The sequence below is a fragment of the Carettochelys insculpta genome, chromosome 4 (assembly GCF_033958435.1).
Source record: "Carettochelys insculpta isolate YL-2023 chromosome 4, ASM3395843v1, whole genome shotgun sequence".
NCBI lineage: Eukaryota > Metazoa > Chordata > Testudines > Carettochelyidae > Carettochelys > Carettochelys insculpta.
The window spans coordinates 103,048,123-103,062,139 of NC_134140.1; the positions used below are offsets into that span (position 1 = coordinate 103,048,123).

The window sequence follows — 14,017 nt, forward strand, 5'->3', positions numbered from 1 at the left end:
GATAGAGCCCCATTCTCTTTGTTTGTATACAACTCTGTTTCAGTGAGATACAGTCATGAATAAGGGCTACAGAATTTCACTCGTCTGTTTATTTTTTTATTCATTTTGTTATTTAACATTTATATTTCAGTGGCGCCCTCTGTTTAGGTCATAGACATTAAATTGACAGCTGTCTGGGATATGTATGAATTTTGTCCATCAAGACTAGATTCCTATGTGGAAATTACAGTAACGACACGTACAACCAGATTGGTATATGTTAGATGAAGCTATTTATGGATATTAAATTCACAGTGATTTTCATTGTGGATTTTGGTGCCAGGAAGAGTTCATTCTCTAAACAAATGGGCTATTTAGCTTGCGAGGATTTAGAGAAAAGCATTTGAGACACACAACTGTATGAAAATTAGGTTCAATTGTTTATACTGCAGCAGAAATCAAAGGTTGTTATGGTGTCTTTGTAACAGGCAGCAGAATGTGCTGGAAAGTTGTTTATCTTCCATTCTTCATTGCCCACTGCTGAAGCACCAGGGAAGCTGAAAAATAGAGATGACAAAAAACTGATCAATACGGATAAAGAGAAGGTATTTGGTATTTAGAGCTTACAATGAATTGAGAAGAGAATTGAAGAGAGTGATTTTTTTTCATGTTAGATTTCTTCAGAGAATGAGTATAATTTCAATAACAACATATTAGTGACTTTACACAATTAAGTTTTATTATGCTCCCATCATATTATATGAATACTTTTTAACTAATTAACACACATTAATGTTAATCCTAAATCAACAACAAAGTGATACTGCCCTAAATCACCCCCTGCACCAATAAGTGAAGCTCACACAAGTGAAAAAGCCATTGCCCTTTAACTAGGAATTTTAGTTACTGTGTTAGCTCAGTGCTTTTATTCTCCAAAAACTTATCAAGTTGAATTGCAGGGTTTTGAGGCTGTTTCCTGGAGCAAAGATGACCAGATAGTGGCAGGCATAAGTTTTGGGATCCATTGCCTAGTTCAGTGAATCCCAACCTGTTCAGTAACATGGCACGCTTCAATGAGACAACCAATTCCACAGCACACCCACTTTTTTCAGCTGAATCAATTTCTCATAGTGGTCACACTTACATTTGGTATGGTTACAGTCTTACTAGAGAGCTTTGCAACATACTAGAGCCTACACCAAGCTAAACAAGGAACAAGTGCAATGCACAGAATATACGGTGTTAGACAGTGAGCACAAACACATTTTAAAAATCTGCTCAACACCATGCTAGGGGTGTTGCATAAATGAGTAGCCACTGAAAGCAGGCTCCACTCCCAGCTGGCCTTTTGGCGCCAGGATGTGGCATTTAAACTGTGTCCCAGCTCCAGCAGGCTCCACTGCCCCTCCCCCTTACCACGGCAGAGAGTGGGGGCAGGCTCCCCGCCAGCTCATTTGGGCCAGGAAGCAGCATTTCAACTGCCTTCTGATGCAAACGGGGTCATGCAGGGACCAGTATTTCCCTTCAGGGTTGCTCTGCAAAGAGCCACTGCGGGTGAGGGCGGGAGGGGTATGTGGAATTGGCATAATGGAATGGGACATGGGACACCTAATATTTCGTGTGGCACACCAGTTTAAACCCACTGGCCTAGTTCTCAGCCTTAAAAGATGAACATCAGTGCCATCTGTACCTGTCTTGGCCCCCATGTGACAGCTTCTTTCTAGATGGCTGCATGTGCAGTGGGATCTTATGCACCACAAGTCCTAGCTTCATGCAATTTGTTAGGCTCCTAGATTCAAAGGGTTCCACCGTCCATTGTGAGTCTGTCTTCCCAGCAACACAAGAGTAATGTGCTGAGTATTAGGCCCCATGATCCTTTTTTCATTTATGAGACAGGCAAGGAAGGGACATCGTTTCACTCTTCTTGTGCCCTGGCAAAAGAAAGCATCAAAATACAGAGGAAGCTGGAAGGTCTCCGGGCCGCTCCTCAGTGACAGACACCTTGGCCATCCCATGAGCAGATCACAGCCGTGCTCCCCTTCTGTAGCGATGTATGTACCTACACCCAACTGCATACCCTTTCCATCCCCACCACTTCCAACCCTCTCACACTTCCACTCCTGCTAACAAACATGGGTCTCCACTTACGTTTTGGTTGTGGCACAAGATACTGTTGCAAAACTGTCCCCTGTACTCGTTAGTGTGGTTAGTGTTAGTGTGGTTCAGTGTTTCTCAAACAGGGGTACATGTACCTTTGGGGGTATACAGAGATCTGCCAGTAGGTACATCGCCTCATCTAGATATTTGCCTAGTTTTACAACAGGCTACATAAAAACCCTAGCGAAGTCAGTACAATCTAATAGATTGTTCAGACAATGACTTCTTTCTACTGGTTCATCTGCCTTACTCTGAAATGTAACGACAGTATTTCTATTCCACTTCATTTATTTGATAATAAGATGGTAGAAAGCAAGTTTTCAGTACTAGTCTTCTGATACTTTTGCATGTTTTTGTAAGTGGTTTTGTAAATTGGTGGTATGCAAAACTAATCTGAGTCCTGCAAAGGGGACAGTAATCTGGGAAGGTTGAATTTCACTTGTTTCAAGACCTCTGATTACCTTAGGACCATGTTTCTCAACGGGTGGTACATGTACCCCTGCACAGAAGTCTGGGGGTACTTTTTAAAAAAAAGAAATAAGTATAAAGGGGCACTTTATTAAAAAAAAAGAAAAGGTTGAGAAACACTGGTGTGGATCATCCCTCTCCCACTCCTTTTGTCAACAGGGCCTTCCAGTTTGCTAAAGATTGAGGATTAAATTCTGCTCGGCTACATGCACACAGCTGCCACTGATTTCACTGGGAGTTGAGTGTGTGTATCTGCGACTGAATTTGGTTCTCAAGCATTTAATTGCTTTAGGTTTGCAATTTTTATTCTTACGGTAGACTGTTGAATTGTTGACATATTATCAGCAATAGCTTAGGAGTTGTCCAAAGAGAAATTACAGAGACTTTTTAAAATTCTCTGCAGATACTTTTCCAGCCACAGGTGACTTTTTATGAATCCCTGGCCAGAGATTGTGTGGCTAATGGCTGCTGTGTGAATCTATTCCTCTTCCCAAGTCAGTATGTGGATGTAGCCTCCATGGGTCTTGTCACAATGTACACAGGAGGAACTCTTTACAAATACAACAATTTTCAGGTAAGTGCTAACAAGTTCCTTATCTGTCCCTATTGTTGGATTTCCCTTATAAATTGTACCTCCTAGTCTAGCATAAAAGTGAGTGAAGCTGGAGGGAGCTTGTGTGTTTCCCCTAGTGCAGCATTTCCCAAAGTGTGGTCCACAGCCCAATACTGGTCCGTGGTGGGGAAAAAAAAATACCGGTTTTTAGAAAATGTACAAATTAACGTTATGTGCTATTGTTATTGTGAATAAATAATAAACAGTGAAAATCTGTTCATTTTCAATTCTTTGTTTTTAATATGCATTTATATTTTTGGCCGCAAAATAAGGTACTGAAAAAAACTGGTTCCCAGTTATATAAAGTTTGGCAAACCCTGCCCTACTGGACAGAATGCAGACCTTGGAAATGAGAAGTCAAGCTCAAGTTAAAGACTTTTAAAAATGTCTTCTGTCTCCAAAATGAGTTGGTTGCTATCTTAAATACTGCTTACTTAAATACATGATGACATATGAATTCATTGACGTACGAGCAGGTGCATCAATTATTGTTGAACATCACAAACAGAAATACTTACACCCATAAGGAAATGGGACACCCACTGGAGAAAAATGAGAATACAACCACTTACTCAAAGTTTGCCAATTTCCAAATCATGACAAGACCAATGTGTTCAGGACTCCTGGTTTTCCAGGAATGTGTCTAATGGGGTGAAATTTACCTCTGTGCAGAGGGGAACTTGACAGTTTCTGTAGGCAAAAGGGGATTTTTTTCTGTGCACAAAACTAACCTGCACATGCTTTTACTTATTTAAACAAGCAAGAAACACACACAGTTCTAGCTGGACAGATAATTATATCTGCCAGCCTGGAAGAGAATGAGAGTGTAGCAACTCAGTATTAGTCAATGGAATGCATCCTGCGAGTTAAGAGCTACGTCTACACGTGAAGCCTACATCGAAGTAGCTTATTTCGATGAATAACGTCTACACATCCTCCAGGGCCGGCAACGTCGACGTTCAACATCGACGTTGGGCAGCACCACATCGAAATAGGCTCTGCGAGGGAACATCTACATGCCACAGTAGCACACATCGAAATAAGGGTGCCAGGCACAGCTGCAGATAGGGTCACAGGGCGGACTCAACAGCAAGCCACTCCCTTAAAGGGCCCCTCCCAGACACAGTTGCACTAAACAACACAAGATCCACAGAGCTGACAACTGGTTGCAGACCCTGTGCATGCAGCACGGATCCCCAGCTGCAGCAGCCAGAAGCCCTGGGCTAAGGGCTGCTGCACACGGTGACCATAAAGCCCCGCAGGGGCTGGAGAGAGAGAGAGTCTCTCAACCCCTCAGCTGATGGCCACCATGGCAGACCCCGCTATTTCGATGGTGTGGGACGCGGATCGTCTCCATGTGCCCTACTTCGACGTTCAACTTCGAAGTAGGGCGCTATTCCCATCCCCTCATGGGGTTAGCGGCTTCAACGTCTCGCCGCTTAACGTCGATGTTAACGTCGAAATAGCGCCCAACACGTGTAGCCGTGACGGGCGCTATTTTGAAGTTAGTGCCACTATTTCGAAGTAGCATGCACGTGTAGACACGGCTAAGGTGTCCCTTTTTGGGAGTAGAATTCTAAATGTTGAAGATTGTAGGAGTCTTTTCTGTTCAACTGGATGATTCTTGCATGTTTTCATTTCTGCGCAAAAGTTAAATGCAGAATAGTGTAGGTGACTCACGTTTTAGAGTACAAGTAAAGAGAATGTTTTATATACACATCCATTTAATTAGTCATGAGCTTTCATGGGTAAAACCCACTTCTTCATCTGGTGAAGCTTATGAGCTAATAACTTCATTAGTCTCTAAGATGCCACAGATCTGCTTTCTATTTATGAAGCTACAGAATAACACAGCTGCCCCTCTGAGACAATCCATTTAACTGAATACATTATTTTCAAGACTGTGTGGCATTTTTTGCTGCTTGCTGCCACCCTGTGGTGGAGTTCATCTTTGGTTTTGATTTGTATTCTTAGGTACAGGCTGATGGGCCCCAATTCCTGAGTGACCTCAGGAAGGACATAGAAAAAAGAACAGGATTTGATGTAATCATGAGGGTTCGCACAAGTACAGGTAACCCCTAACCTTTTGGAATGAGATGTAATTTGAGTGCATCTCAGTTTTTATTATTATTATTCCTTGGAAAAGAGGATTGGTTAACAGATCATATTATTTTAAATAATAGCATGTTGGAAATTTTGTACAGTTTTTTTTCTGTGATTCCTTGTATTATTTTACACCTTGAGGGGAATCTTGCTAGAAGGCTGAGGCTGTGAAGTATATGTGCCCTTACATTTGAATATGGATGGTTCTGTTTATGTATGAAATTAATCTGCATATACAAATACAGATTCTGCACATATTACACACATCTCCCTAGCTAGGTTAAGTATATGTTTATGAATAGAAACAACGTCTGTCTACTGTTTTGCACCCACATGTTCCTACATTTTGTAAAATCCCCTAGTGTAGTGAAAACTTGTTTTTTCAAGCAACTATTTTTCCTACAAATGTAGGTATTCCAGGGCTAGCTTTACATAAACCAGATGTCCAGACGAGCACAAACTCCTCTGTGGATCTTGCAGCACAGCCCCAGCTCTATAATAGTCCTTCCTTTCCTCTGTTTCAACAACCATATGGGGAGTGTCTTCTGTTACTGTGCCTCTTTTTGGCAGTGAAAGCAGAAATGGTGAGCTACCAGAGTATCTGGGCCTTCCCAGATGTTGAAGTTGCTCGGAGAACAGTGGAAAATAGTAATTCCCCTCTTATCCGTCAGAGCATATTAAACATTACTAAATAATGGGTCACAAAGCCACATTGCCTCTTTAAAAAAAAAAACGTATAACTGACAAATGAAGGAAATTGGTTTTATTTGATTCCAGGTTTCCGGGCCACTGACTTCTTTGGTGCCATTTATATGAACAACACCACAGATGTGGAGATGGCAGCAGTAGACTGTGACAAAGCAATAACAGTAGAGTTCAAGCATGATGACAAACTGAATGAAGACACCGGAGCCTTAATTCAGGTGATAAATGCTAGACCTGTGTGCAAGGTTTATTTTTCAGAAATAATACAATACTTCCCACTCCTGGGGTGAGTGCAGATTACTGACCTGAGCCAGGCATAACTACACAAACTCAGTGCTGTCTTCCCAGTGATATGGTACCAACTGAGGCTTAGAAGCAGGTTTTACTCATGAACAACAAAGTACTAGTAAAGATATTAATACGGTGCACACTGTGGCACTTCCATCAAAGGATCGCCAGGCTAACTTAGTGAAGTCCCCCAACTCTTCTTTGAGATAAGTATCATCTCCATTTTACAGCTGGGTACAGAGAGATTCAGAGAGGGCAGAATCTGTCTGTGACTGGCCTCAGGTTATGCAGGCAGTCTATGGCAAAGCCACATCTGAGTCCTAGACTTCCGCTGTAGCCACTGTTGCTAAGTAAGTATGACTCCCACTGCTGTCTTTGAGTCAGAATCACAGCCGCCTGTCTCATTGCAGAAGGCCATCATTGGCTTGCCCGTAATGCTCAAAGCTCTTGAAGCCATCTGTAAAGCTGTTTCTTCACATAACGCTGGGGACCTACACTCCCCAAAAAACTTCTCTCATTCCACCATCTATGCAAACACTTCTCAATATGTTGGCTTGCCTAGCAGTTGTGTTGGGCACAAACTGGGATATGGAGGAAATTTCTAAAATCCATTCCATGTTTGAATACAGTCTGTGTTTGAATCCTAGAGCCCAAAGGTGAAATTCAAGGTGTGAATCCATTCCTATGCCAACATCCTACTCGCTTCTATGTGTGTTTTAATATTACAGGTAAATGGTTCCATAGGTTCTGATTACCTGTTCAAAAGCTACACTTTTAATTACAAAAAACATTTCTAAGCATTATTTAAAGTTGTTTTCAGTTATGAGGTAATTTCAGGATTTATTTTTAAATCTGGCTCATTCTTAAAGAAATCCTTACTGAAATACTCTACCAGACTGGGGTAGTTTATCATCTCCCTAACTCAATGTAAAATAAATTATGTGCAAGCTATTATTAAAAATCAGCAATTAGGCTATTTGTGAACACATATGACTATTGGGCCAACTTCAGCCAAAAACAAATGAGTTACTTCTCTGTTGGCAAGGGTAAGGTTTGCCTATTTTCCCCTAGAGAAGAAGCTTGGCACTCCTTGCCAGTGCCTAGGATCCCCTGTAGCATTGGCTGTCCACATGGGCACCTCTTGCCCAAGTGCGCAAGTGCCTGCATTGCAATTCTTGTAAGGGCCCACCATGAAATTACATATAGTGCCCCTCTCTTTCTCACAGTGGTTCAGCAGCACAGAGGTGGAAGTTTTACAAGGTTGTACTGCAAGTTATGTGGGGGGGAGGGTGGTGTGTGTGTTTTTGTGTAATCTAACCCTCCTGTTCAACTCCATCCCCTTGCAAGACCATGACTGACCTTGGCTCAGAGTAGCAGGGTCATCAGATTGGGATTGGGTGAGATGCCTATTCTGGAGATGTAGGCCTTCTTCCCTACCTGGATCTGCACTCTGCAGGCTTTCATGGGAAGAAGCTGAGTATGGAGATCCCGAGGCTGGTGTCCTTGCTACTCATGCTTTACAACCAAAGATTCTAGCTGTTCCCATTAGTCTACCAACAGGGATATTCTAGGCTGGTTACATTTAAAGACTGATTAGGGTTCAGAATTTTCTCACTTGAATGCTCTTGGTGATGCCTTTGATTGTTATATTACTTGGAAAGATGCATTGCCCAACTTTATCAATGAGAAACTGTCACCAGTTACAGCTGCTGATTCATGGCTTCTTTCTTTAACCCCCCCCCCCCCCCAGATACTGAGATTATGATCTTCAAAACTAAGCCAGAAAAATTACCTAAACTGTTGATTTTGCTTTGTTTTCCTTCTGTCAAGCTCCTAGAAATCTGTGTGACTCAGGAGCTAATCCTTGTGTAAATACAGTTCCATAAAACATGTAACAGGCCTTGTTATGCATGAAATCACATCCTAGGTCATGGTACACTATTGACATTGGATGTACAGTCCTTGTAGACTAATTTTATGTCTCTGTTTCAAATGGGAGATAGTCATAAAGGGCTGAATCCATTTATTTCAGTGGGTTGTGGATCAGGCCCATAAAGAACAAAACCATGAGAATCTCACTGAAATTGTGAAAAGCTTTACAAGGTATAATATCCTGAGGATTATGATGCAGGAAATATGTTCACCAAAAGTAAATCCTGCACTCAATTCCTTTTTTGTTCCATACCAGTTTCCCTAAACACTAGCACTATATTTAAACAAAAATCAGATTCCAGTGCAGTGAATCAGAATGATAAAAACCTCTCTCTCAAGTGTTAGACTACAGCTTAACTTTTTGAGATTGCCTTATTGACCTTTTCCTCCTTTTCTTTCTTCCCCTTATTTTATCATGGGATGACAATAATAATATGATATTGTCACATAGCTTTCTGCCCACTCTGTGGTGTGTATTCACTTGCATTTACGGGCTGAAATGTTTTATTAACGGTTTTGAAAATTTAAACAGTTAAAAACCACACAACTTTCTAAAACAGTCACTGCCAGTTCTTGCTGATTTCAAATGAACTCGTTTCTCTGTGGCAACATCAGAGCAACAAGCTTTTTAAGGTTGCTAGACCAGCCAAACATACACCATCCATTATTGTCTCATGTTAAGTGTGAAAAGTCCAGTTGCTGGAGGCTTTTTTTTGTTTGTTTGTTTGTTTAACAAAGTTAACTGTAGTGAAAAACTGAAAGTGGTCTTATTGTTGCAGTGTGCTGTACTCTATACTTCGATAAGTGGGCAAAGACGACTTCGCATACACAATATTGGCTTAAACTGTAGTTCCCAGTTAGCAGATCTCTACAAGAGTTGTGAAACTGATGCACTTATAAACTTCTTTGCTAAATCAGGTACATTATTTATGAACTGCCACTTATATGTAGGGAGCATGGTTTTATACAGGAAAGCTGCACTGAAATCAGTGGTGTTGCACCAGTGTAAAATAGAGAAGAGGTTCAAAAACCATATATTTTCCAAGTAGGTCACAGTGTTTGTATCGTGAATATACTTTGACAAATTTCCTAACTATTACTGCCTTTTAAGTGAGGCGGCTGAAACAGATACTGACCTAAAATAGCTGCATTAATAATTTTACTTTCTTTAATATGATGTGCAGTTTAAATATGGGGTTCTTAAAGTGTTATGTGTAATTAATGTTAAGACAGACGGTGGGGTCAGCAACTAGCCAATCATGACTGACTGGTCAGTCCTGGAGACTCTCCCAGTTGATTGTGAGCACTGGTGATGGAGCGGGGCTGTCACTAAAGCCTGCCCCAGCCCCATTATTGCTATCAGAAGCATCCAGCATGGGGTCCCAGGGGAAAGTGGAGGGCCAGGTTCTCTGGCTGCAAGCAATGCTCCTGCAGCTCCCATTGGCTGGGAACAGGAAACTCTGCCCAATGGGAGCTGTGGGAGTGGCACTTGCAGAAAGTGGAACCATGTGCCAGCCATAGGGATGGACTTACCCCTTTTGGGTGGGGGTGGGGGGGACCAGGGAAGGCAGGGAGCCAGCCTTAGCTGCAGCCCTGATCTACCACTAGGTGATGGGAGCCCACATCCCAACCCCTCTCCTGGTGCCTGCACTCTGTATCCCAGCATAGCCCTGCATGCCATACCCCCTCCTGTACCCAAACACCTTCCCAGAGCTGGCACCCCAACCTGAGCCCCCTTACCCACTGCAAATGTCTGTCCCCATCTGCAGCCCACCCTCCCCTCCCCCCTCCCCCAAGCTCCTGACCCAGGCTGGTAAGGGAGAGTGAGGAAGTGACAGTGAAAGGGAGAGGGTGACCATCTGTCCTGTTTTTCCTGGGACAGCCCCCTATTTACGCTGTCTCACAAGCATCCCAACTTTATTAAGAATATGGGCTAATTGTCCTGTATTTTGTAGGGCTCCTGTTCCTCACACCCAGTGTCTTGACGTGGCAGTCCCCACTGCCAGGGAGCTCCTCCACTGGGTTGGCTGCCCCTTTTCCTGGTGCCCCACAAAGGCAGCCCCCACTGATGGTGAGCTCTGCCATGGTGCAGCCTCTTCATTTCCTGGCACCTCCGCTGGGAGGTCGTGGAGCCCCCAGCCTCCACTCCCCCAATAAGGAGGCTACAGAGCCCCCATCCCTGGTGTCTCATTGTGGGGAATCTGCCTCCCATCACTGAGGAGTCCTGACATAGAACAGCAGCTCCCAGTCCTTGGAGGCAATGTGGTCACCCTAGAAAGGGGGGATGGAATGCACGTGAGTGATCCCGTGTTACCCTTTACATTCAGAAAGTGCCCTTGGCTGTTAAAAGGTTGGAGACCACTGCTCTTGGGTGATCGTTTTATTCTGTACTTGCAGCTTTCAAAGCCATTCTAAGCCAGCCCTTGAAGACAGTCAGAGAGATCCTGGTGAATCAGACTGCTCGTATGCTGGCTTGTTATAGGAAGAATTGTGCCAACCCATCTGCAGTAAGCCAGGTAAAGTGCAGCCCAAGGAAGGTGCTCCATATTGGAGATTGCATCTGAGTTAAATAACTTGCATTACAAGAGCAATGATGCCACAAATGAACATTTCAGAACAAGGTTTCATTTCTTCTCCTTCTGCATGTTTTTTTCTCTTTACCTCTTCGAAAAGAAAAAGAAAAGCAGTGATTAGTTATAAGATGTTCTGAAACTACAAGGTATTGTTCATTCTATCAGATATTTGACTTACTGCTACAATTTGTAACCCACTAAACCCCTCTTGTTCTCCTGTAACTACAGGGGTGTTAATGAGCCACCACACCTTGAATGTTGCTTTCGAACAGGGGCGAGCAAACTTTTTACCTCAGCCCCCACATTTTTGTCCCTGCCATTAGCAGGGCTCCCCCAGTCTGTCTAATATAACCCAAACCAACGGACATTTCAGATGTTCCTTTATTAAAAAAAGGCCCTTACAGCCTGTGTAGGAAAATATGTCAGTGGTAAAAAATTTGTTTATCAGCATATGAATGTGAATAACCATTCATAAAAACAGTAATATCTTTCAACGTTTTTAATAAGATGGATGAGCCTGAGACCCTGCAGCCCATCTGTACTTGTGCTTCCCCTTGAGAAAGGGGAAAGGGGCCTACCCCACTTTGCTCACCTCTGCCTTAGAATATGTCCCAACTGCTAACACTAAACTCTCTGTTTGACCTTGTATTAGCTGCCACACATTAAGTACCTTTCCCAGACCTGAAGAGCAGTTCTTCATAGCTCAAAAGCCTGTCTCTCTCACCATGTCATCACGTAGTAATACTAACCACAGAGCAATATGGTAGATGAGGAGTGAAGTGCATCTCCTAGTGTGGACTTTCTTTAATGTTACCAGCCAAGGAGTAGCTAGTCTAAAAAGGGTTTGTAGTTTCCAGCAAGGTTTTCATGCCAGGGCAGTTACCAGCCATACTCTGGAGCTGAATTCTGATTAAATGAAGTGTTACTTTAACTTATAAAAAGAGGAGCTATACTTTTCATGATACTGTGTGGTTATCTCCTCTGAAGGTAAAATAGTTATTAGTCAGGACACCAGTGGCAGTTTGTTTGTTTTAAATGCTTTTTCTGTATAATAGTAGCTTTTGGATATCTGTGCCCCTACAGTGTGATCCACAGGAGAAGGCACAGGACTAGGGATTTAAGACCTGGGCTCTGTTCTCCCACTGGCTTGCTGGGTGACCTGAGGCAAGTCACTTAGCAGCTCTATGCCTCAGCTTCCCCATATAAAATGAGCAGAGTATTATACATCATCTCCCTTACATAATTAGCACATCTTTATTTCCTTCCTTGAGGTGGACCCTAGCAGTTTAATGCAGCGCCGATTACACTCAGTAATAAAATTATAATTGTTAGTTTAGGTAAATCATTGCTCCTGAAACATCAAGAAAATTTGTAACCACATCGGTGTTTTAAATGTTTAGTGTTGTAAACTGATTTACAAGAGGCTGATGTATAAAAATATGTGCAGAATAAAAGTAATCCAGAATCCATCATGATTTTAGTTAGCTGAATGACCACTTATAATGAGTATGGCCAAGTTGCAGTCCCATAAAGTTTTATAGCCACTGGTACTGGCTATCAGTGTTCTTTGCTGTTATTTAGCTGTAATTTACCCCTAAAAGCCTAAGAGTCCAGTAAGCAGTGGAAGTGTTTATAATGTGCTAGACAATGTTGACCTCCCATGGTTTGGCAAATTCTCTCGTTCCGCACCTGTCAGGTCCCTGGGGCACCAGATGAGAGAGATTGAACCTGTACACTAAATGCTGCATTCTGTGACCAAGTGCACATTAAAATGATCTCCTTCTTGTGTTGCTGGCTCTGGTGCTGGCCTGTTTACTGGTGATGTAATATCATTTTCCATCCTTCACTTACAAAACTGGGGGAAGGGAAACTGAAATAACTTCATTTTTTAGTTCTTAATTACTGATTCCAAATACTTACTTTGAGATTATTTTGTGAGCAGCTGCTTCAGATAGGCCTGACTCAACTAAAATTGCACATTATTTCATCGACATATGGTAAAAGAAAGCTTTTTTAAGAAAATCTTAGAAATTCATTACTCTGAGTATATGAAATAACAAGATCTTTGCCTTTCAGCTTATCCTCCCTGATGCGATGAAGGTGCTGCCAGTTTATATTAATTGTTTATTAAAAAGTTGTGTGCTGGTTGGCAGACCAGAAATTCCAACAGATGAAAGAGCTTATGATAGGCAGTTGGTCATGTCTATGGATGTTGCTGACACCCAGTTGTTCTTCTATCCACAGCTTCTGCCAATTGTAAGTATACCTTAGCTGTGAATCTTTTCTAGTGGGGAAACACTGTTTTTATGGGTTTTCAGTAAAAGTGGCATTCAGTAAAAAAGGCTCAGACATGCAGAATTAAATCATCTAACTATATGTATGTGCAAACATGCAAAGTGTTCTTTATGTGTTGAGTGGTTCCATGTTGTAGAGGTACTGTGTTGCTATGAGTATTCTTCATCTGAAATTTCAGTCAATCTGCTTGATCAATCAATTGAAAAATGACTTGAGAAAACTACTCCCTAGGAGAAATAACTACATAGCACTGAGGACAGTGAGACAGTATATATACAGATACAATCATTTTAACCCAAATGTTTAGGTAATTTGCTGAAGAGAAGATGCTGAGTTAGTAACCTCGCTTTGTATGCTTTTTTGTTTTAATTGTCACTATTAAAGGATGTTAACATTGCTGATTATCAGCTTTATTGGAATGTTGAAGAAATGGAGATTTAGAGGTACTGAAAGGACTATAGTTCCCCTTGTACAGAGGACAGGAAGTTGTTCTTTCAGAAAAAAAATTAAGGGTAGCTTAGTGGCTTAATAGAACATAACTATAGTTACAATATATAGGAATTTTTTAACTCTTGCACTTGTAAATCTAAAAACACTGCATAGTCAATTTTACCAGGTCACCTCAATAAAGTCAGTCAGTTTCCCCTCTTATGCAAAACTGTAAGAATAGGCAGGAGACTCACAGATGGATAGTACAGCTTCGAAGCTGAAACTACAATGTTTATGTAAAGGGTGGCTCTACTCTGAAAAATGGCTGTATTAGAAAGGATTACTTCCTACCCAGCACTTTCACCCCCTAAGGTTTTACCACTCTCAGGCCGGCAGCCAGTAGTACAACTAGGAGAGCATGAACTGGGTACCTCTGCTGCTTGCAAATCATTGACAGAACTGTAAACTAAATTCC

General features: G+C 42.0%; 1 protein-coding gene across 1 annotated transcript in view; it reads left to right on the top strand.

Moving 5' to 3' along the window:
• Nucleotides 1-14,017, top strand: part of SEC24D (SEC24 homolog D, COPII coat complex component) — a 99,602-nt gene that overhangs the window by 79,407 nt on the left and 6,178 nt on the right. The window contains exons 14-20 of the mRNA XM_074993400.1: nucleotides 468-584; nucleotides 3,008-3,178; nucleotides 5,192-5,288; nucleotides 6,098-6,243; nucleotides 9,025-9,163; nucleotides 10,643-10,761; nucleotides 12,895-13,074. Coding sequence (XP_074849501.1) covers nucleotides 468-584; nucleotides 3,008-3,178; nucleotides 5,192-5,288; nucleotides 6,098-6,243; nucleotides 9,025-9,163; nucleotides 10,643-10,761; nucleotides 12,895-13,074 — 969 coding nt within the window. The remainder of the gene's footprint in view (nucleotides 1-467; nucleotides 585-3,007; nucleotides 3,179-5,191; nucleotides 5,289-6,097; nucleotides 6,244-9,024; nucleotides 9,164-10,642; nucleotides 10,762-12,894; nucleotides 13,075-14,017) is intronic.